This window comes from Microcebus murinus, chromosome 7 (genome assembly GCF_040939455.1).
Source record: "Microcebus murinus isolate Inina chromosome 7, M.murinus_Inina_mat1.0, whole genome shotgun sequence".
NCBI lineage: Eukaryota > Metazoa > Chordata > Mammalia > Primates > Cheirogaleidae > Microcebus > Microcebus murinus.
In genome coordinates this window covers 80020074-80045706 of record NC_134110.1, presented here as the reverse complement: position 1 = coordinate 80045706, position 25633 = coordinate 80020074, and the positions used below count along the sequence as shown (strand labels likewise).

The 25633-nt window shown below is 32.4% G+C and overlaps 1 protein-coding gene across 3 annotated transcripts in view; it reads left to right on the top strand.

The window, feature by feature from the left end:
- Window positions 1-25633, top strand: part of ZC2HC1A (zinc finger C2HC-type containing 1A) — a 56485-nt gene that overhangs the window by 9715 nt on the left and 21137 nt on the right. For all 3 annotated transcript variants that reach the window (XM_012740024.2, XM_012740023.2, XM_076005204.1), the window contains exons 3-7: window positions 1858-1974; window positions 7665-7806; window positions 9995-10143; window positions 17759-17858; window positions 18456-18555. In XM_012740024.2, coding sequence (XP_012595478.1) covers window positions 1858-1974; window positions 7665-7806; window positions 9995-10143; window positions 17759-17858; window positions 18456-18555 — 608 coding nt within the window. The remainder of the gene's footprint in view (window positions 1-1857; window positions 1975-7664; window positions 7807-9994; window positions 10144-17758; window positions 17859-18455; window positions 18556-25633) is intronic.

Below are 25633 nucleotides of genomic sequence, written 5' to 3'. Positions count from 1 at the left end.
CAAATACAAAATTATATAATGTTTGGGGTTTGTTTTATAGTATTTCAGGACAAAAGCAGGGATAGATGAAACAAAATTGCTAAAATGTTGGTAATTTAGTTGTTGAAGCTGGATCATGACTTAAATGGGAGTTAATTATACTAGTATGTTTGAAGTATTCCAGAAAGTATTCCAAAGTATTTGAAGTATTCCAAAGTTTGAAGTATTCTAAAAGTTTTTTTCGGTATAAGAGTGTACCTAAAATTTATTATGCATTCTTCAGATACTTTTAGATACTTAGTATGTACAAATATTGAAACCCTTTTAACTGATCTTAATAAAAATTAGCCAATTATAATACATAGGGAATAATAAAAATCATGCTGATGTACCTTAAAGATGGTAGCTTCAAACAAAAATGCACATTTAGTGCTTGCTTCAGCAGTACATATACTAAAAATATACATTTATTAATAATTTTCAGGATAAAGAATTTTTCTATGAATATGGATCTGCTGAGTAGAGTTCTGCCACAATCCACTGTTCATCCTCTTACTAATTTCAGTTTATTTCTGTAAAGCAAAGTGAGGAATTAATTATACAAAGTGGCCTTCTGACTGCAAGCACCTATTAAATGATGACTTTTCTGTAATCCTTTAAAAACATCTTTTCTACACATTCAGTGATTTTTTTTTCTTATTAGTTTATTATTTTTGAAAGCATTCTGTTGAGTTTCACAGGCAAAAAATGCCCATTTTTGCCCTCATTTGTCTAGTATTTGATTTAGTGAAGTTATCACTTTAACAGCTACAACTTGAATTAATCAGGTTTGTAAACAAGGAGCACTTACACTTGACATATGCCAGAACATTTGTACAGGGGTCTACTGCCTGCTAACCTCATTTTTTTGAATACTTAAAGATTTTATTCTCATATTTATAATTACAGTGCTTGTTTGTTGAAATGAAAACTGAAAACAAGTATATAAAACAGTTGATTCCTGATTGTTTCTGAAAGCAAAAGAGTCTCTATGACATCAAATAAATCAGTTTTGGGGCTTCTTTTTTCCTAAAGTTTAATAATTCCATTTTGTTCAGCGTTTACCAAAACACAAAAGAAAGGAAGTGTGTTTAGCGCACTGATGTCATCAGTCAACATGCTTTATCTAGTAGTGGGAGAATGTTTGTTTATCTAATTGGTTAACTGGAGGTCAGTTAAGAGAGCTTCCATTGGAATCTCCTTAAAATGAATGAATGAATGATTGAGTTGGCAATTCTACTAAAAAACAAACAAATAAACAAAAATAAGAGGAGTGGAACAGTAGGTAACTCAAGAAATATACTAGGTGAAGAAAGGTAGAAAATTTGACTTCTAGAATGGAGAAAAGGGATTATTATGGGGGAAGAACACAGATCTGACCACTTTGCCCTATTATTTTGTATAAAGTTTATATTAGCATACTACTGTTATGTTAACTTTAGTAATCCAAACTACTATTAACTTTTGTAAATTTAACCATAATGGATTCTTCTCCATTTATATTGTTTTCTGGTATCTATGTTCAGGTATTTAGTAAAGACCCCCCGCCCCCTCACTGGATTAGCTTTGACTTGGTTACACTACTTTTCTTAGCAATGTGAAAACTGGAAGATATTGAATAACTGTTAATAAAATTTTACAAGACTGTCTTATGAGAAAGGTATAACATTTGGCATGTATTATATATATGTTTTAAAAGTTAATTTTAATTAAGGCAAGGTATATCTTTTATCTTCAGATTTTTAAATTGATCTCAGATTTTTAAAATGGTCTCAATTTAAAGTTTTATAATTTTCTGTAAGAAGAGAAAATGATACATTACATTTTTTCACTTAACAGAAAAAACATGGACCCATTTGCCAGAAAACCGCCACTAAAAAACGGAAGACTTTTGATTCAAGCAGACAAAGAGCTGAAGGAACTGATATTCCAACAGTAAAACCTCTTAAACCAAGGGTAAATATGAACAATATGAACCTTGCTATTATATATAGAAAAAAATTGTAATTACCTGTTATACTAAGATTAAAGAATAAACACAATTCTGTGTTATGTATTCAGTTTAGGAATTATCAAAAGCTTATAAAATAAGTTTTATTCTAAATAAAATTTTAAACTTCTGCAAAGTAGGAGTAGACCAAGGTGCCATCTCAAATTCCATTAATGACAGTGAGGTTTGTGTACCATTGGACCAACAATTGCTGTCACATGTGCTTTCTAAGTCATTGTTAAAAACTTTAGGTATAACTTAAGTTTTGAACTACTACTATCTCTTACCAGTAGTATAATTCCTATATACAGAATGTACAGCTATTATTTATAGACATTTTAGCATAATAGATATTGATTATCTTGACTTATTGACTGCCAGTATTTGTCATCTATATTTTGCCTTCTGGGGAAAAATTTTACCAGTTGTTCAGTTGTCCACATACAGCTGTTGTCAGCCCATTTTCTTTCTTGGAACCAAGGCAATGATAATCTCTTCTTAATACCTGTCAGATAGTCATCCCTTGATGTCTGTGGGGGATTGGTTCTAGGACCCACCCTTGGATTATCAAAATCTGTGGATTCTCAAATTCCTTATATAAAATGGTATAGTATTTGGATATAACTTACACATATCCTGTGTATACTTTATATTATCTCTAGATAACTTATAATACACAATACAATGGAAATGCTATGTAAACAGTTGTCATACTGCATTTTTTAAATTATTATTTTTGATCATTACTTTTTTCCTCATTTTTTTTACCCATGGTTGGTTGAACCCATGGATACCAAACCCACAGATATGGAAGGTTGACTGTATATTGCTAAGAATAAATTATTTGAATACTTCATCTGACATACCGTGTTTCCCCGAAAATAAGATAGGGTCTTATATTAATTTTTCCTCAAGAAGACACCCTAGGGCTTATTTTCAGGGGATGTGTTATTTTCCCTTCAAAGCCTCAGCTTGCAGCATGCACAGAATGGCTGGGACCTGACAGAAGGAGCCGACCTTGTTGGTGGGGCTGCCTGCACCTTTTGGGTCACCTCTAGGATGGTAGCTGTCATGATGGGGCTGATGAGAAGGGCTCCTCATCTTCTTTACTGCTCTGCAACGAAATGTATGGGTTGAGCAGATATGCTGTGTAGCCACGCCCATCACTAGGTTTTATTTTCAGGGTAGGGCTTATATTGTGCAAATGCTTAGAAATCCTGCTAGGGCTTATTTTATGGGTAGGTTTTATTTTCGGGGAAGCACAGTAGTTATAAAGAGTCATTTCAGGGAAATTATTGAAGATAAGTGCCTGATTGAATAGATTTTGAAACAAAACCCTACTTTTAATGGTAATAACGTCTTCCAGTTTTACAGGAAAACATTTCCCTATAGGGAAATTAATCTTACTAATAAAATCATTTGATGATAGAAAAATCAGATGTTCATCTTTAATTTTCAGTCTGTGAATATGTAAGGGAAGGATGATAAAATTTGAATAAGGTACATAAACCAATATTTCAATTTGTTTTTTAGTAACTTGGCAAATATATGATTATGTTAACTTAAGTTAGCTTAGGTAGTTAAACTAGCCCAATGGTTGGAGGCAGTATAATATAGTGGGTATGAAAACTGGCTCAAGAGTCAGAATGCCTGGATTTAACCCTGAGTCTGCTACATTCTATGTTATTTGGGGCAAGTTACTTAATCTAATTATCCTTCTATTTATGGGGTAAAATGGTAATAGTGGTAGTATTTATCTTGTGGGGTTATTGTGGGAATTACATTAGATCTCATAGTGGTGATCACAATAAACGTTATTCTTTTCTTTTATAATGAAGGGGGTTTGAATACTTAAAAATTAATTTCCAGAAAAAAAGTAAAAACCATGGCTTTACATTAAGTGATTTATTGCCTTGCTATTTAAAGTATGGTCCATATAGCAGTAATATCTGTTATTAGAGAACGTTTTAGAAATACAGAATCTCAGGTTCTTCCTAGACATACTGAATCTTCATTTCAACAAAATCCCTGGTGAGTCATATTTACATTAAAGTTTGAGAAGCAGTGTCTTAGAAAATTTGAACATTGTAGTGTAGTTCTCAATATATTTACCTTTATCAAAAAATCCTTCAAAATCACAAGCAGAGTGAGGGTAAAGCAACTACAAACTCCATTTTTGGAAAGACAGAAGGCAGGCATAATCCACAGATTACCAAATATATGTAAGGACTGCCCAAAGCAGTTGAGATCCAGGAGAAATTACCCATAAGAGGAAGTACAGGAAGTTGCTGGGTGTGGGCCATGGCTCAGATTCTGGAAATCTGCCACTTTAAAAGTGATTCCTTAAAGGCGAGAGGTCTCATCGGAGAATCTATTTCTCTTGTTTACTACAGCCAAGGTGGGAACTGGGATGAGCTGTAGGAATTTGGGTAGCCAGGAACTGGAATGAACAGGGATGAAATTGGATAAAAGCCAGGAGTGGGTAAAGGAGAGAAAAGGAACAGAGTCAAGGAGGCCTATTGGTAGAGGCCCTTGGAAAGCACTATAAAAATGCCCTACCTAAGATGAAGGGCATAACCTAAAAGGCTGTGTCCTTTTTTTGAAGTGGTTCTTGAGGGATTTAAAGGTAGCAGTAGCCCTCCTGGGCCAGTATTGTTTTAGAGAACCAGAAGAGGCAGGTGTACGTAATCACACAAAGACCCTTTATTTGCAGGAAATAGTCCGTATCTTGTGCAACTGAGAAGAGAGCTGCCGGTTTGTGTAGCCTGGAAGGCTATGCTGGGCCTCTCCTCCCTCAAGTCTCTTGCAAATACCTGTACCAGGAAAACTTAACTTATTCAGTAATGAATAATAAAACTCTTCTTAGCTCAGCACTGATAAAAGATACTATGGGCAAAAAGAGAAAAGAGCAGCAAAACTTACCAGTAGATGAGTAATACCATTGTGGAGCAGATTAATATTGTGATCAGATATTTTGCTATAGAATAAGAAACTTCAAAGAGTCACTTCAAACATCTAAATTTGCTATTTACTATTTCTACATCCATATTCATTATAGAAGTGGGTCTATAATTTTTCCTTTTTTCAAAGTTTTGCTGCTCTCAGAAAACTAGCTAGAAAGTTGTTTTCTTGTTTTCTATTCTCTGAATGAGTTTATATAAGCGTCATGCTATTTTTTCCTTAAATGTTTGCAAGAATTAAAAAATAAAGGCAGCTGAGCCAGCAGGTTTCTTTGTGGGGAGGAATAGATTTATTTTTTACAATAAATATAACACTTGTGATTTTCTATTTATTTTGGTATCTGTTTTGTTGTGTTTTCCAAGTAAATTGCCTGTTTCATTTTAATTATCAAATTGATTGAGATAAAGTTTCTTTATACTATCTTCTTTATTATGTTTGTATGAACTGTATGGCGTATTTCTATTCCCTAATAATTTGTGTTCTCTTTTTTCTTGATTAGTCTTGCATTATTGTGTTTTTAAAGAGCCATCTTTTGACTTTGTTGATTCAACACTTATTCTTGATATAAAAAATAAAGGCTTAATAGATATAGTTGGATATTTCAATAATATGACAAAATAAATCTTTGTAGCACATGAGCCAGCATGATGTTTAATGGAAAGACAATAGAGGTAGTCCTGTTAAAGTCAGGAACAAGATTAAGCTGCAACCAACACAGTACACGCCAGCTGATCCAGTTCAATAAGAACAAGAAATTACATGCATAAAGATGGAGGAAAAGAATGGGTAAAATGGTTATTATTAGAAGATGTGATATACCTGGAAAACCTAAGAAAATCAACTGAGAAATTACTGCAAACAATAAGGGAAAGGTGAAATAATGTGGTATAATGTTACTATCCATAAAGTACTAGGCATCATATATTCAGCAAACAACCTATTAACACATAAAAATGAGAAAAGACCTTATATTAAAGGACGAGACAAAATCTCGAATACTTAGGAATAAACCTTATGATAAAGATACAGGACTTTCACAAAGAATACTCAGAAAACCTACCAAAAGATACAAATGACCACTTCAAGTGGAAATATGGCCTAGGTGCTTGTATAGGTAGAATCAACATCATAAAGATTTTAAGTTTCCTAACTTGTTTATGAATGAAATGTTTAATTTTTCTAGTTAAAATATTTTTTAAAATTAGACAAGCTGATTCTAATGTTCCTATGGAAAATATATGTATGTGAATAACCAGGAAAAGATTGAAAAAGTAGCAGAGTAAAATAGGATTACTCTATCAGATATTAAAATATAAAGTTTCAATATTTGAAACACTGATACTGACACGGATAGTCAGAACAATGGAACAGAACATTAACAGAAATAGGCCCAAATCCATGAAGGAGTTTGGGGTGTGATAAAGGTAGTTATCTCAGTTCTGTGGGAGGTTGGGGAGTCAATAAAGGATAGTGGGACAACTGTATAGCTATGTTAAAAAACAAAGTAAAGTTAAATCATTTGTCTCATCATACACCAGGGTAAATTCCATATGAATAAAAATTTAAAATTTTTAAAACAACATTGTGGAAGTTCTAGAAGAAAACATGGGAGAATTTCATTTTTCTATCATGTGAGTTTGAGCATGGCTAAATATGACTGCAAATCTAGAGACCATAAAAGAAAAGATCTGAAAATTAAACCATATTTTAAAAATAATGCTGCATTTCAAAAGACTCATAGGCAAGGTCAAAAGACAAATTGTTGGTAGGAGGAAGGGGATAGTTCCTATAAAGAGTTACTATCAATAGAAATTGTGACAAGAAAGACCAATAACCCAATAAATGTTAATCAGGAACATAAACAGTTCACAAAAGAGGCAATACAAATGGTTCTTAACAATATGAAAAGATGCTCAATCTCACTAATTAGAAAAGAAAATCCAATTAAATCCACAGAGAGAGGACTATTTTTCACCTTTTTAGTGAGTTAATAACCCAAAAGTTTGATAACGTACTCTATTAGAGAGTCTATAGGAAAATAGGGACATATTCTTATCTTAGTCTGTTTTCTGCTGCTATAACAATATTGCAAACTGGTTAATCTCTGAAGAAAAGAAATGTATTCCTTACAGTTCTGGAGGCTGGGAAGTCTAAGAGCATGGCACTGGCATCTGGTGAGGACTTTCTTGCTGCATCATCCCGTGGTGGAAGAGCAAGCATGCATATGAGACAGAGAAAATAGGGGCCAAAAGTATCTTTTTATCAGGAGCCTACTTCTGTAATAACGAACCCACTCCTGGCATAAAAGCATTAATCCATTTGTTAGGGCAGAGCCCTTATGGCCTAATCACCTCTTAAATGCCCCTACATCTTAATATTGTATTCATGGTAATTAAATTTCAATGAGTTTTGGAGGGAGCATTCAAACCATAGCAGCACTCTTAGTAGCAGTCTAAATAGATGTAACACTTCAGAAAGCACTTAGCAGTGTTTGTCATGATAAGAATTGCATAAAAGATTGCATATGATACAATGCAATCACATAATGTTTCTCTTTAATATTATAAATTTGGAAAGGAATTCATTTAAGGACTCCTGATAAGAGAATATTCAAAATAATATGGCATTACTTCAAGTTTTATTTCAATTTACTAAAAAAATTGTGATACTTTTTTTTATTATTATTTATTTATAGCCAGAACCACCAAAGAAACCATCTAATTGGAGAAGAAAACATGAAGAATTCATTGCCACCATAAGAGCAGCTAAAGGCCTTGATCAGGCACTTAAAGAGGGTGGCAAACTTCCTCCTCCTCCTCCACCTTCTTATGATCCTGGTATATGGAATATTGTTGACAGAAATGTTCCTGTTGAGAGAAAATAATGATAGAGTTTTTGCATTTTAACTTATTATTAAACTTAATTTATAATGGTGAAACCTGATGAAGTATAATCTTTAAATGCTTTGGTATAAAATAATGTTGATAATCCAGGCATCTAGGTTTATAAAAACACATTAGAGCATAGAAGTGTGTTATCTTTTTATTTCAATATTCTTATTTAAATATAAAGCATTGTATGTCATTTAAAAATTATTTATAACTATTAAACGTTAATATTCCAGGAAATACTTTAACTGTGCTCAGATTGAAATGTAGTCATTCAGTAGGATTCATATAGTTATGTTACCTGGTTCTTTGGTATCTTTTCATTTGGGAAGGAAAAAAAAATCATAATGTTATTTCTAGAATGTATGTGGGAAGACTACAGTATAGATTGGTAGACCTAAATTATGCCTTAAATTCCTGCATTATTATATTTTCTTCAATTAGCAGATAAAAACAGTGAACGAAGCAGTTCATTGTTACCAAAAGCAAACCAAGACTTTGGTAACCCAGTATAAGATACTGAAAGACTTAAAGTAGCACTGATGGTGCTTTGATGTTGGTTATTAAGGCAGCTTATAGAGAGGTTGTTAATGTAATAAGATAGCTACATTAAAATTATGTTAGTTTTCTAGATTAAAGTTTATTTTCTAGAAAAGAGAAAGTTCTTTAGCAAATCGAGATATAATCATTTTTACATTTTATTATAGAAGAGAGGTTACAAAATTATTTCTATAAAGGGCCAGATAGTAAATATCTTAGGCTTTGTAGGTCACAGGGTCCACTATTACAACTACTCAGCTCTGTCACTATTCTACCAAAGAAGCAAGTTGTTTTTGTCAGGCCCAAGAGATTAAAACATTTTTTAAGTCCAAATTATACCAAAGAACTGGTACCTGGCCATAGACAGTATGTAAATACAGAACTGGCCATAGACAGTATGTAAATAAATAGGCATGGCTGTGTTTCCATAGAACTTTATAAAAACAGGCAGCAGGCAGGCAGGATTTGGCCCAGGGGCCATAGTTTGCCCACCCTTGTTCTAGAGTATTAGTAATTAAGCTTAATGTATGAATGTTTCCGGGATGCTCCAACTGGTCTTGGGTCTCCTCTGTTACTACCTTTATTTTCCCCATGAACTTGAGTTCTCTTTCTCTCTGCTTTGGAGGTATTTAGATATTGCATCTTACTCTACAGAATTATATTTCTTACGCCTAATATAAGTCAGAATAGGTACCAGTTCTTCGGTATAATTTGGACTTAAAAATTTTTTTAATCTCTTGGGCCTGGCAAAAACAACTTGCTTCTTTGGTAGAGGTTTTGGACCTACAGAGGACAAATTTCTGAGCTTCTGATGAATAAATGCAAAAGGGCAAACTCCTTATCAAAAAATAAACCTGTCAAAATAAATTAAGGATTTTTTTTTTTACACTACTAAATTTGACATCTATTCCCAGTGTCTCATTTAGTTCAGATCTCCTACAGTGCTACAAAATTTGGTTTAGGATAATTTTAAAAGAAGTTTAATTCACAGTATACTTTGTATTTTGGGAGAACATTTCATCTAGGAAACATTTGCTGTGTCTTAAATTTGAATTAATTATGTAGTGAGGTGTATTTTTATCACTTCTCCATCTGTTGGGAAGTTTAAGAGAAAATAACACTGTTTAAAGATGACTAAACTATTTCTTGACAGTTTTCAATTAGACGAAAGATTTTAATAGATGAGCCCATATTTTAAAAATGTATTTTAATGTTATGTGTTATTATTGCTCAACTAGTCTACACATATAAATGTGTATTTATTATGAAAACATATAGAAGCAAAAAAGAAATAACATTTTTCCTATACTTATTTTTTTGTACTGATGATTTATCTTATGTTCTTTTTTTCCCCTCCTCAAATTTGATTCAAAGCCAGGAGAAAATTGAAATTTATCATGTACTAGCAGACCTTTTCTTAAAATTCTTTACTAAATTCAGTCAGTCTAGGTGGTTATAAGGAAACAGAAGTTTTTGCTTTTCAGATGTTATTACTTATGTTATATATCTCAAATGATGTGTCTATAAAAACTTCTGATTTTTAGTGTACATTTCAAGTATTATGTTTTTAATATGTTTCTGTTTTTATCTATTTTAGATTATATCCAATGTCCATATTGCCAGAGGAGATTCAATGAAAATGCAGCTGATAGACATATAAATTTCTGTAAAGAACAGGCAGCACGTATTAGTAATAAAGGCAAATTTTCTGCTGATACCAAAGGAAAACCGACTTCTCGGACACAGGTGATGTGCTCAATTTTGGTTATTTCTACAAATAAATGAGAAAATGGCTCTTTCAAATGTATAGTTTTGTGCTTATAACACAGGACATTAAAATACCATTGTCCTGCTATACACACACACACACACACACACACACATATATATAAACACCTTTTTATAGGTTATCTGTTTAGTGGAAGAGCTTGGTACATAGTTTTTGTATTTTTCTGGTGTATATTAGAAATATTTTCTCCCATTCGGTGACTTGACTTTTTATTTTCTTTAAAGGTGTCTTTTGTAGAGGATATGTTTTAAAATTCAATCAGGTCTAATTTATTATTTCTTTTATAATACATTCTTTTTTGTGTTGTATCAAAGAAATCTTCTATATCAAGGTTGCAAAGATTTTTTTCCCTTATGTTTTCTAGAAGTTTATAGTTTTAGTTCTTGTATCTATGAATCATTTCAAGCTGACATCTGTGTATAGTATAATATTATATAAAGGGCAATTGTTAATTTTTTTATATGTGGATATTCTATTGTTTCAGCACCATTTGTTGAAAAGATTCTAAATTGCAAATAAATTTTCTAGGAATTTTGGTTGAAAATCAGTTAAATATATATGCATGGGTTTATTTCAGGACATACTGTTCTGTTGCATTGATTTATATGTCCTTTAATCAATACCAGCCTATTGCTATACCGAATATTGTACCTTAAGTCTTAAATCAGGTAATCTAAATTTTCCAACTTGAATTCCTTTTAAAAATTGCTTTGGCTATTCTAGGTTTATATTTATAGATAAATTTTATAAATGATGAAAAATTCTACAAAAAATGACTGCTAGTATTTGAGATTATATTATATCCATAAATCAATTTGGGAAGGATTATCATTTTAATAATACTGAATAGTCCAAATAATGAACTTGTTATATTTTCTACTTATTTGAGTGTTCTTTATTTTAACAATGTTTTATAGTTTTCAGTATAAGTCATATATTTATTGTATTAAATCTTTCCCTGAGTAGTCATGTATTTGGATGCTCTTGTAAGTGGAATTATATTTTATCTCACTTCCATTGTTAATTGCTTGTTTAGTCTGATATTTATAAAACTGGGTTTTTATATATTGATCTTGTACCATGCTATTTTGCTAAATTCACTTATTAATATAATATCTTTCTTACAGATTTCTTAGGAATTTTCTATGTATACAATCATGTCACCTGTAAATAAGGACAGTTCTATTTTCTCCTCTCCAGCCTTTTTTATTTTTTTGTGTGATTTACTGTATTATCTAGAACTTCTAGTGCAGTGTTGAATAGAAGTGATGGGAGCATACATTCTTGCCTTGTTTCTATGCTTAGGTGAAAAGCATTCTGTTTTTTACCATTGAGTATGTTGTTAGCTGTGGGTTTTTGTCTGTGTTCTTTGTCAAGTTAAGAAAGTTTTCTTCTCTTCTCTGGGACTTTTTTTTTCCTTCTGAACTATTGGTGGGTTTTGAATTTGTTGAATGCTCATTCTTTATGTGTTAAAATGAAGTATGTTTATTTTCCCTTATTCTATTAATATGATGTATTGCACTGATTGGTTTTCAGATATTAAGCCAAATTTGCATTCCATTAATACATTTCATTTCCTTATGAATTGTTATCCTTTTTATATAAGTTGATATATTGTTGGATTTGATATGCCAAAATTTTATTAATAATTTTTGCATCTATTGTCATGAGGAATACTGGTCTAGTTTGGCTAGTTTTGGTGTCAGGGTAATACTGGCCTCATAATGGGTTTGTGTTTATTTCCTCCTGTATTTTTTCAAAAAGTATTTGCAGTATTAGTATTATTCCTTTTTTGTATGTTTCCAACACTTCATCATTGAAGCCACCTAAGCATGGAATTTTCTTTTTTCTAAGTGTTTTAACTATTATATCAATTTCTTTGTAGATTCTTCTTGGTGTCAGTTTTGGCAGTTGCCATCATTCACATAATTTGTCTCTTTCCTGTATGTAGTTGAATTTATTGACTTGAAAATATTCTCTTTTAATGCCTCTAGAATTTTCAGTGACATCCTTTTACATTCCTGCTGCTAGTATTTTGTCTTTTGTTTTGTTCTCACTGATCAGTTTTTTTTTTCCTTGATCAGTTTAGCTAGAGGTTTATCAATTTTATTACATGTTTTCAAACAAAAAGCTTTTGGCTTCATTGCTCTAGCTGCATCTCACAGATCTTAATGTTTATTTTTATTATCATTCAATTCAAAATATTCTCTAATTTGTGGTTTCTTCTTTTACTCATAGTTTATTTCAAAATGAGTAATTTATTTCCAGATATTTGAGGCTTTTCTAGATGTTTTATTATTTATTTTTAATTCAATTTTGTTGTGGTCTGGAAACTTACTTGGTAAGATTTCCATCTTATTGAGATTTGTTTTATTGCCTAGCATATGGTCCTTTTTGGTGAATGTTACATGGTATTTGGGAAAAAAAGTCTCTTATGCAGTTGCTGAGTTTTGAGTTTTGTAATGTCACTTAGGTTAAAGTGGCTGATCTTTTATGTCCTTTCTGACTTTTTGTCTAGATGTTCCATCAGTTACTGAGGGGTATATGTTAAAATCTTCAACTATGATTGTGGGTTTTTTCTGTGTTTCTCATTATATTTGCCAGTTTTTGCTTCAGATATTTTGAATTTATCTTCTTATTTGTATTTACATTTTTAATTTGTCATCTTCATTTATTGACTTTTTTTTATTTCGGCATATTATAGGGGTACAGATTTTAAGATTTCAATAAATGCCCTTTCCCCCCCTCCCCCCACAAGTCTGAGTTTCCAGCATGACCATCCCCCCCAGATGGTGCACATCTCAGGCCGGAGTGGTGGCTCACGCCTGTAATCCTAGCACTCTGGGAGGCTGAGGTGGGCGGATTGCTGGAGGTCAGGAGTTCGAAAGGAGACTCTTTTATTATTATGAAATGCCCCTTTTTGCCTGTGGCAATTTTTCTTATGTTAAAGTGTATATCATCTGATAAGAATATAACCATTTCATCTTATGCTCATGTATTTTCTTTCTGTTCTCTAATTTAAATTTGTGTTTTTGTATCACTTGCAGGCAGCCTGTAATTGGTTCTTGATTTTCTTTGTGTGTGTTTTTTTTAAAATCTGATCTGATAACCTCATCTTATTGGTGGAAGTGCTTAGGCATTTACATTGGATGCAATTATTACTGATTTGGTTATGCTTAGGTCTGCTATGTTGCTGTCTGTTTTCTGTTTTGTCATTAATTTTTTTTTTTTTTATTCTTCCGTTACTTGTTTCTTATCCCTTTTGTCTTCATAAAATAAATTTTATTTTCTTTATTGGCTTTCTAGCTATAACTTTTTGTGTTTTTTTAAAATGTTCACTGTAGGAATAACAATGCATCTTTAACTTATCCCTATCTATGGGTATTTTTATTTACGTATCATCATCCTTAGTGCTACTGTTAAATGTATGTAATTCTGTAGTCATTATAAACGGATCAGTATTTTTGATGTGTATTGCTATACTTATTGCTTTATTTTTATTTACGTATTTATTTTACATTGTAAATTGGCAGATTATAGCTGTATATATTCATGGGGTACAAAGTGATATTATGATTTATGAATACAATGTAGAATAATGAAATCAAGCTAATTATCATATCCATTACCTCAAATCCTTATCCTTTTTGTGGTAAGAACATTTGAAATTTATTTTAATTTATTTATTTAATTTATTTATTTTAGATACTTCGAAATGTATGGTACATTATTATTTACTGCATTTGCCATGCTATAGAATTTATTTCAAAGTAAAAAAAAATAATAAAACTATTCCTCCTGTCTCATTGAGGATTATACCATTTAACCATAATTTCCCCACTTCCCCACATTCCCAGCCTCTGGTAACATTCTATTCTCTGCTTCTTTGAGTTACAGTGTTTTAGATTCCACATATAAGTTAGAACATGTAGTATCTGTATTTCCATGCCTGGCTTATTTCACTTAGCATAATATTCTCCATTCTATCCATATAGTTGGGTCCATGGGTACATAATATGTTATATCAATTCTTGTTTCTATTTGGTTCTTCTGCAAAGTGTTATTTCTTCTTTCTTTCTTTCTTTTTTTTTTTTTTTTGAAGGGAGGTTTCAGTAGGCAGTTAAACACAGCTGTGAGTTTTCCATGGTTTCTTGTCTCTTAAAATCATTTAAAAACAATCCTTTTGTTGTAATTGTTATCTGTAGGAGGGCTATATAGCCACTTCACTTTTCTACCATTATGTTTGTAATTTCTTATTTTGTTTTTAAATTCTTAAAGTTGGCTATTTTTCTAATTTATTGTTTCTTATAGTTTCCAATTTCCTGTTAACATTTTCATGGTTGTCTTTTATTTTTTTAAGTGTAGTAAGCATAATTGTATTTTAATATGTGTCTTATAATTGTAGTGTCAGGTGACTTTTATGGATGTGTCCCTGCTGTCTTCCCCCCCCCCATTCATGGTTCTTTGTATCCTTCCCTCCGTGATTATTATTGACTTTTGCTGCTTGTTACTCTTAAAATATTATTCATGATGATTATTCATGTGACATGCCTTTTTTCAGAGATTTGCACTTGTTCCTTTTAGGTATCTAAGAGTACTCACAGTCTGGAAATGTTTAAATTAAATTATTGGCTTTAGGCCGGGCGTGGTGGCTCACGCTTGTAATCCTAGCACTCTGGGAGGCCGAGGCGGGCGGATTGCTCAAGGTCAGGAGTTCAAAACCAGCCTGAGCGAGACCCCGTCTCTACTATAAAAATAGAAAGAAATCAATTGGCCAACTAATATATATATATATAAAAATTAGCCGGGCATGGTGGCTCGTGCCTGTAGTCCCAGCAACTCGGGAGGCTGAGGCAGCAGGATTGCTTGAGCCCAGGAGTTTGAGGTTGCTGTGAGCTAGGCTGATGCCATGGCACTCACTCTAGCCTAGGCAAGAAAGCGAGACTCTGTCTCAAAAAAAAAAAAAAAAAAAAAAAAAAATTATTGGCTTTAGTTTGTTTGACCAGCCTAATAACAAATTTATACAGCAAATCCATATGATAGCCAGGTTTTTATTACAATCTCACATGGTTTGGCTTGGCAATTCCTTCTTTCTCTCATCTGACATTCAGTGCTTTTACAGTGATATTTTTATACTTTCCTGAGCATTTTTAGTTGAAAGGTTGGTCTAAATAGTCCATTCTACCATTTAATCAGAAATGGATGTCCTAAACTTAGTTCTTTAAACTTTTTCCAATTTCAGTAAATAGTCTTTGTAAGTATAAATATTTTACTAATGAAATCTGTTAGATGTGATGAGTATAAATATACCAAGAAAACCCCTAACAAATATTATAATATGTATATGAATTTAATTGTATACATAGGCAATTTAGTTCTTTTGATTATTAAAATGGATTTATATAGAATTGTTGATTGATAGAGTCATCCTGAAAATCTTCATAATACCAACAGACTATTGTGGAATGGAAAGAATTCAGCTCAGAAGGAAAGAAGTAAGATTATCTAGGTAGCAGAGCAGCAAGATACTGAGAGGCGGGTGATTATGTTTTAAACAAGAGGCATTCAGTAAGAAAACTAACATGACTAGTTCTTGTTGAAAGTAATGGGAAATATTATAAGATATAAAGATAAGATTGGTCTAGGTTCTGCATATATCAGAGATCCCTGACAATAAAATTATTCTTAGTAAAACAGTGGGAAGACCTCATGTATAGAGGGGAGAAGCAAAGCACCTTTTGAAAGAAATATTCTGCCTTTTTATAAGTATTTTTAGGCCAGTAAGTGAATAATAATTTCTATTGTGTGCATAAAAATCTTTAGTCTCCAGTATGTGATGTTACTAGAGCCCTTTTTGCCCATGCCCTGCCTAAAGACTTGACCTCTCCATGTGTAATAGGCCACACCAGCACCCTTCGTTTATACTAATCATTTTGTTCCTTTTTGGTAGTTGACAGCACACAGTTGGAGCATGTCACCAGTCCTGGATCCTAATCTAATTTTATTGACTATGTTTAGTAGACATACCCTCTGGTAGCTTGACAAGTCTTTGTTAGGTCTTTTTTCCGTATTGCTATTAATTATAAAGTCTTTTCTAATGTCTTCATTGGTTTTTTAGTGGGAGAGACTGATATTACCAGATGCCTTTTTAGAGCAGAAACATGTCTAATGCTTTAAAGTACAGTATCTTTATGCAGTTCATACTTCTCCCAAAGTCTTCTAGTCATTGTTCATTTGAAAGACATTTACTGAAAAGTTTTGGTTTTCTTTTTTTCAAATGCTTAAGAGATTTCAGTTTCTGGCATAATAGTGCAAAATGTGCATGGCACTTTTTTTGTGACCCTTTATCAAGATTTAATTCTTTAAAAGTACATGTACTGAATTTGAAGGGTTAAAATTGGTTTTAGCTGGCTGTGCATGGTAGTAGTGCATCTTAAATTTCATACTGATTATTGTTTATAAAATATGATTTGATTTTGAAAATTAGGTTTAAAAGTCTATTTTTCACATAACATTTTAAGCAATTTAAATACTGTATTGTGCTAAATCCCAAGCACACATGCAAGTATAGTTGTCACGTTATATAGTTGAAGCATCAGGTTGGAACTAAGGTGGCATGAATTTTAAATTCCTGTGTTAAGTTGGGGCAAATTCATTTCTTTCTATTGGAGCAAGTAATCGATAAGATGTTTTTGTATTCAGGGAACTGAGCAAAGTTGGACTCAAAAAGAGGTAGTAAAATTAAATTAATAGTAATATCCATCTAGAGAGTAGAGAAAAAAATAAGATAAACCGAAATATCCAATCTTATTTCAGCCTGTACTCCATTCATCTGACATTCATTTTCTGGTGAGGATAGTGAAGTCAGAATTAGCTTGCTCTTTTCACATTGAAGAAATACATAGGCAGCTATAGCAAAACTTGTCCAGACTAGTATGTAATCTTATGAATTTTTATTAGTAGGAAATAGGGCTAAATTCTATATATGAAATATAAAACCATACTCGGGAGCAGGTAAAAATCTTGACCTTTAAAGGTGTACCATCAAGTGAGCATCATTAGGTGTTTCTAAGTTTTTCTAATGTTTTTTTGGTGTTTAAAATCTTATCATTGAGGAAATTTTTTCCCATTAGACTGTTTATTTATTATTTGTGTGCATGTGTGTCAATTGGGAAAAGTTGCTCTGAGTTTAACTTTTAGTACACCAGTTTTCAGAAGGAGCATATTTTGGGAAACCTCTCTCTAGGTGACATATTTCTCAATTTGGGTAATTGGGTAGCTAATAAAAAGACTGTTCATTTAAGGGGATATGAGCTTCTTTTTTTCCAATTTTTTTATTCTGGTATAATACACTTAACATAAAATTTACCATCTTAACCATTTTGGGTTGTGCAATTCAGTGGTATTAAATACATTAATAATGTTGTGCAACCATCACCACCATCCATTTCCATAAGTCTTTTCATCTTGTAAAACTGAAATTCTATACTAAACGAATGTTAGTTTTTGAACTACTATTAGTTTATAATCTATAATCAAAGATGATAAAATATCTTATTTTCATTATTTTAGTATAAGCCGCCTGCACTTAAAAAGTCAAATTCTCCTGGAACCACATCTTCAGGATCTTCACGATTACCACAGCCGAGTGGTGCTAGCAAAACTGTCATAGGTAATGAAATCCATAAAATAACTTGATTTGTTTTTAAAAACATGTTGGTGGAAAAGGAAATGATAATGGTAGTCTGTTTGGATTAATGAAATAGATTTATAATTAAGAGATGTGAAGGATAAATAATTATTTCTAGGTAAAAATAAAGTAATTTGGGTATTTTATTTTTTTAGCTTAAATGTCTATCCCTGATGTTATTGATGTATCATCTGTTCATAATAGTCCACCAAGTTCTTTTCTTGATTCTTTGACCATAGTATTTTCCCTTCCTTTTTACTTTAGCTTTTTATACCTTTCTGAACTTGACAGGTGTTTTTAATAGACAAATATTTAGTGGTTTGAAGAAGATGTTGGCCAATGAAGTATACCGTTGTCTGTATGTAAATTTAAAGAGAGAAATTTAGAAATTCTCAATGAAGGATGGTATATGTTCCCAGCAAATGTCATTTTTCAAAAAATTTTTTTCTTCATTGATAACTTTTGACTTATAGGCATAAAGAATATTACTAAAGCTTTGTTTTCTTTGTCAGATGATCAGTTTTATGTGATTTTTCTTTTTTAAAGTATTGTTAAAACTAATACCTTTTTTATTATAAGGTGTGCCTTCAGGTAAAGTGTCCTCAGTTAGCAGCTCTTTGGGAAACAAACTTCAGACCTTATCTCCCTCTCATAAAGGGATAGCAGTCCCTCAGGCAGGGTAAGTCTTCATTGAATTTAATTTATTAGTGATATGTATTTAAATGATATTAAGGTTTTATTTTGTTTAGGTAATTGGGTTTTTCATTGAACTTAATTTTCTAAGTTAGCATATTACTGATCAGGAGCATACTCATTGCTGTTGAGGATCTAAATTATAAACATTTTGGAAAATAATCTGGTGGTACTTATCAGGAGCCTTAAAAAATTTATATTTTTCAATGAATAATTTTACTTCTGAGAATCTAGTCTAAGGAAATAATTTGAAATATGAAAGGGTTTTATAGTAACTATAATTTGCTAAGCCCTATGTATCAGGCACTGTGCTAGACTTTTTGCATATATTTTTATTAAAACCACCCATGACCATAGAATAATAGAGTCAGAGAAGCAAAATAAAATCATATAGCTATTAAAAGTTAGAAACAGAATATAAATTAAGGTCTTTTGGGCTCTAAGCATTGTACTCTTTTCACATGTTTTTATTGTAACGTAAAAAAGAAAAAGTAAAATCACCTAAATGTCTAGCTTTGTTTGAAGAATAAATTATGAAAATCTACACAGGAATATTTTGCAACCATAAAATATATATACGTTTTAATAAGATGATTCTATAACGAGAGAAAGATATAGATACAAAACTCCATGTATAGAATGATGGAAACTATAAAAATATATGCAGACAAAAAAGATAAAATATCTTGAAATGTGAATAGTGGGGTGCTTCTTTTCATTTAATAAACTTTTTAAATATTTTCTTTCTACAGTTTTATATATAAGACTTTTAATGAAATAGCATAATTAAACTTTAATAATATATTTTAATATGGGAAAAGTTAATAACACTAGAGAATTTAATATAAAGCCACCAATTTCTAGAAACTCACTTTCTCTTCTATTTTGATAAATCAGAAAATGAAGGGATTGCCACAGGACCATTAGAATGAAGAATTATGTCTATATCTTCACATATACTGATATAATTGATGAAGGAAATATAGCTCATGTTATTTTCAAGTATAGGTCTTTTGTGGCTCACATTCACTTTGGTTTTTATGTGGGAAATATATATATATGGGTATCTGTGATATGAGAGTAACTACCAAAGTTTCTCAATTCAGACTACATAGAAAAAGCAAGACCTAAAAGGAATTTAAAGTAATTATCACTCATGGGAAAAAATGAACTAGCAAGATCTGATGAGTTAAATTTTTTTTCTTATTATTGTGCCTCCAGAAAGAAGAGATAGGCTATCTGTAAGAAAGAGACAGGTTATCAGTAGACTAGGTAGTTGAAAAGTAAAAGATTCACAAATTCCAGTGGTAACAAACTAATTTGATTTTTTTTCTTCTCTGGAATTGACTCATTGGATAGTTAAGTGAACTACAGATACAGCCGTACTTTAATTTTACAAAGCCTTTTAACCATTTACCAGGAAGAATTGCCTTCCATGCTAGGTTATAGTGTGTGTTTTTAGTATTGTTTATAGTTTTATTTACAGTTGATTATGAATTAAAAGCTGCTATTTTTCATACCTCTCCTGTCATACTGGTGATTTTATCAGTTGGCAATATTAAGTTGAACTGACACACTTTATTCTTAGATAGGGCATATGAAGCTGGCTGGTGTAATGAAAAGAAGTGCTGACTTGGAGTCAGAAAGCCAGGCTTCTATATCCTATGGTGCCATAAATATCTATATGACTTATATGATTTTGGACATATCTCTTTCTGTCTCACGTTGAAAACATTCTGTCCTTCTGCTTAAATGTTGAAAACTGATCTAAGAAAATCTGACCATCATATATATGATCCCTATGGGAAAATATGCTTTTACTAAGTTAGAGATTTTGAGCACAATAATTTTGTGAGGTGTGGACTGCTTATAATACCATTAAGATTAAAAATTTTTGGTTGTCCTATATCATGTAAAACTGTCAATCATATTTGTTCAGATTTTGATTGTCCATTTTATATAGAATCCTTACATGTTAAAAGAGGTTTTCCAACTATTTGTGTTTGCTTCTGGCCAAAATATTACTATACTAACTGGAACATTACTATATTAGTGTATTAAATTAGAACCATTCTCTGTCTCTATGGTTATCAGTTAAATAAAAAATAAATAAACAGGAAAGAGAGAAGGAAAGAAAGAAAGAACCATTCATGGCTGTTTAGTGGCCGAGTTTGTTCCTTTTTTTTTTTTTTTTTTTTTTAGAATTATTGAAGTAATGATTTATTTGTTTCCCTTACTATGTTGTAAGCTTCATGATGGCACAGACCATGTCTGCCTTGCTTCCAGACTCAACTATAAAGTCTAGCAGAATGCTTCGAATATAGGCCCACAATTATATTTTGGTGAATAAGTGAAAGAAAAGAAATTAAATCTCCCTCATCTGTAAACCTGTTGGCAGGTCATAGAATTACGGGTCCTGATACAAGTGAAAGAATTACTTGAAGTTGGTATGGCAACCATTATTTCAGTTTATACAGATGATGCAGGATTGAGTAAAGGTGTAGTTAAGACATCTGGTTAGCTGTAACATTCAAGAAATTTCTCAGCTTCTACTGAGATTAGTAAATGACATGTCAGTGACTTGTGATTATTTAAAACCTGGTGTATTAATATATAATCTTTATTGTGGTCCACTTTTATCTGTCATAGGAGTGATCTGTAATGTATTAGAGTCATGTCACATAAAAATTTCTTTTTATACTTGGAAAAATTCTTATGTTTGGTAGTTGACTTCTAGAAAACCTGTGGGTTAACTTTAACAGATTTTTTTTAAAAGAAAATACATGCAAGTGGAAAAATATTCCCTTCTTCTAAAAGATGATTGTCTTTATTTCTAGGAAATTCTAGAAGTAGAATGAAACACAGAGCTTTAAATAAATATTGTCCCATTTCAATTGTGTCATAGAGTTTACACAATCGTACCCTGAAAATTGTGTTTTCTTAACAGTTTACTACCAGTTTAAATGGATATTTAGTTAATAATTTTCAGTAGCTAAAATATTAGATTTCAGAGGTTTAGTTCTGTTCAGTAACTATGAAAACCATAATTTGGAGATCAACTATAATAGATGTGATAAAATTAGAAGAACATAATGCATGTGCAGAGCATTTTTTTAACTAAGTGAATTTGGTTTTTCATAAGTTCTTACATAAAAATGTTAAGAAGTAAATATCTTTAGTTTTTAAGTACATTTTTGTGTGAGTGCGAACATGTTTTTCTCATAAGCCGATATGTTGATTTGTGGGAATTGAGTATGTGTGGAGCATTATTTAAATTTTTATGAACATTTTTATCTTTTTTTTTTTTCTGTCCCTTCGCCAATTTTTTTTTTTTTTGGCATATTATGGGGGTAGAGATTTTAAAGTTTCAATAAATGCCCATTTGCCCCCTCCCCCCACAAGTCTGAGTCTCCATCATGACCATCCCCCAGATGGTGCACATCTCACTCATTATGTATGTATATACTCGCCCCCTCCCCCCTCCCACCTGCCCAATACCCTATTACTGTAGTATCTATGTGTCCACTTAGGTGCTACTCAGTTAATAACAGTTTGCTGGAGAATATATCTGGTGCTTGTTTCTCCATTCTGGGGATACTTCACTTAGTAGTATCGGTTCCAGCTCTAACCAGGAAAATATAAGATGTGCTATATCACCATTGTTTCTTAGAGCTGAATAGTACTCCATGGTATACATATACCACATTTTATTAATCCATTCTTGGATTGATGGGCACTTGGGCTGTTTCCACAGCCTTGCAATTATGAATTGTGCTGCTATAAACATTCGAGTGCAGGTGTCTTTTTTGTAGAGTGTCATTGGATCATTTGGGTAGATGCCCAGCAATGGGATTGCTGGATCAAATGGTAGATTCACTTGTATCGCTTTAAGGTATCTCCATATTGCTTTCCACAGAGGTTGAACTAGTTTGCAGTCCCACCAGCAGTGTAGGAGTGTTCCTCTCTCTCCGCAACCACGCCAGCATTTATTGTTTGGAGATTTTTTGATAAAGGCCATTCTCACTGGGGTTAAGTGATATCTCATTGTGGTTTTGATTTGCATTTCCCTGATGATTAGAGATGTTGAGCATTTTTTCATATGTTTGTTGGCCATTCTTCTGTCTTCTTTAGAAAAGTTTCTGTTCAAGTCCTTTGCCCACTTTTTAATGGGGTTATTTGATTTTTTCTTCCTGATTTTCGTGAGTTCTAAGTATATTCTAGTTATCAGTCCCTTATCGGATGCATAGGATGCAAAAATTTTCTCCCATTCTGTAGATTGTCTGTTAACGTTCACGACTATTTCTTTGGCGGTGCAGAAGCTTTGTAGTTTGATCATGTCCCATTTATTTATTTTTGTTGCTGCTGTGATTGCCTTTCGTGACTTCTTCATAAACTCTTTGCCCAGGCTGATGTCTAGGAGAGTGTTTCCAACTTTTTCCTCTAGAGTTCTAATAGTTTCATACCTTAGGTTTAAGTCTGTTATCCAGCGTGAGTTGGTTTTTGTGAGAGGTGAAAGGTGTGGGTCCTGTTTTAGCCTTCTATAGGTGGCTATCCAGTTTTCCCAGCACCATTTATTGAAAAGGGATTATTTTCCCCAGTGTATGTTTTTGTCTGCTTTGTCAAAGATTAGATGGCTATATGAGGATGGTTTTATATCAGGATTCTCAGATCTGTTCCACTGGTCAATATTCCTATTTTTGTGCCAATACCATATTGTTTTAATTACTACAGCTTTGTAGTATAGTTTGCTATCTGGCATATTAATGCCTCCCATTTTGTTTTTGTTGCCTAGAATTGCTCTTGATATTCGGGGTTTTCTCTGGTTCCATACGAAGCGTAAAATTATTTTTTCTATATCTGTGAAGAATGCTGATGGGATTTGAATAGGTATGGCATTGAATCTGTAGATCAGTTTGGGTAGTATAGACATTTTGATGATATTGAGTCTGCCGATCCATGAGCATGGTATGGATTTCCATCTGTTTACATCCTCTGCTATTTCCTTCCTCAGTGTTTCATAGTTCTCCCTGTAGAGGTCTTTTACATCCTTGGTTAAGTATATCCCTAGATACTTTAATTTCTTTGTTGCTATTGTGAAGGGAATTGAGTCTTTGATTTGGTTCTCAATTAGATTGTTGTTGGCGTATATGAATGCCTCTGATTTCTGTGTATTGATTTTGTATCCTGAGACTTTACTAAATTCATTGATCAGTTCCAGGAGATTCTTCGTTGAATCTTTGGGGTTTTCTAGATACAATATCATATCATCAGCAAACAGTGAAAGTTTGATCTCTTCTGTCCCTATTTGGATACCTTTGATTCCATTTTCCTGTCTGATTGCTGTAGCCAAGACTTCCAGCACTATGTTGAACAGAAGTGGAGATAGTGGGCAGCCTTGTCTGGTTCCAGTTCTAAGTGGGAATGATTTCAATTTTTCCCCATTCAGTATGATGTTGGCTATGGGTCTGTCATATATGGCTTGTATCATTTTTAGGTATGTCCCTTCTATGCCTATTTTCTTAAGTGTTCGTATCATGAAAAGGTGTTGAATTTTGTCAAAAGCTTTTTCTACATCTATTGAAAAAATCATGTGGTCTTTGTTTTTGCTTCTGTTTATGTAGTGAATTGAATTTATAGATTTACGTATGTTGAACCATCCCTGCATCCCTGGGATGAAGCTCACTTGATCATGGTGGATTATTTTTTTGATAAGTGTCTGGATTCGGTTAGCTAAGATTTTGTTGAAAATTTTTGCATCTATATTCATTAGGGATATTGGTCTGTAGTTTTCTTTTTTTGTTGCATCCTTTCCTGGTTTTGGTATCAGAGTAATATTCGCTTCATAAAAGGTGTCGGGGAGGTTTCCGTTCTTCTCGATGTTGTGGAATAATTTCTGCAAGATAGGTACTAGTTCTTCTTTGTAAGTATGGTAAAATTCAGGTGTGAAGCCATCTGGACCGGGACTTTTCTTTTTAGGGAGATTTTTAATTGCTGTTTCGATTTCAGCTGTTGAGATTGGTCTGTTCAGGGAATCTATTTCTTCCTGGTTGAGCCTAGGGAGGCTGTGTGTTTCTAGAAATTTGTCCGTTTCCTCCACATTTTCTAGTTTGTGTGCATAAGGATTTTTGTAGTATTCATAAATTGTATCTTGTATCTCTTTGGGATCAGTTGTGATATCTCCTTTTTTATTCCTGATGGAGCTTATTAGAGATTTCTCTTTTCTGCTTTTCGTTAGCTTAGCCAATGGTGTGTCAATTTTGTTTATTTTTTCAAAGAACCAACTTTTTGTTTTATTAATCTCCTGAATAGCTTCCTTGTTTTCAATTTCGTTTAGTTCTGATTTGATCTTGTTGATTTCACTTCTTCTGCTGGGTTTGGGGTTGGTCTGTTCTTCTTTTTCCAGCTCTTTGAGTCGTTTCATTAGATTGTCTATTTGTGATCTTTTTGTCTTTTGGTTATAGGCATTTATGGAGATAAACTTTCCTCTCAGAACTGCTTTAGCTGTGTCCCAGAGGAGTTGATAACTTGTCTCTCCATTGTCGTTTTCTTCATAGAATTTTTTTATTTCCGTCTTGATTTCTTCATTTATGAAGTAATCATTTAGTAGAAGGTTGTTTAATTTCCACGTTTTTGTGTAGAAATGTGAGTTTCTGTTAGGGTTGATTTCTACTTTTATTCCACAGTGATCTGAGAAGGTACATGGTATGATTTCTATTTTTTTAAATTTCTTGAGATTTTCTTTGTGTCCTAGGATATGGTCAATCTTAGAGAATGTCCCGTGAGCTGATGAGAAGAACGTATATTCAGTGGATTTTGGGTAGAATGTTCTGTAGATGTCAGTCATACCCAATTGTTCTAGAGTTTTGTTTAAGTCTATTATTTCTTTATTAATTTTCTGTTTGGAGGATCTGTCTCGTGCTGTCAGTGGGGTGTTGAAATCTCCGGCGATTATGGAGTTGCTATTAATCCATTTGCTTAGCTCCAGTAAGGTTTGCTTTATGAATCTGGGTGCACCTAAGTTGGGTGCATATATATTTAAAATTGTTATCTCTTCTTGTTGGACT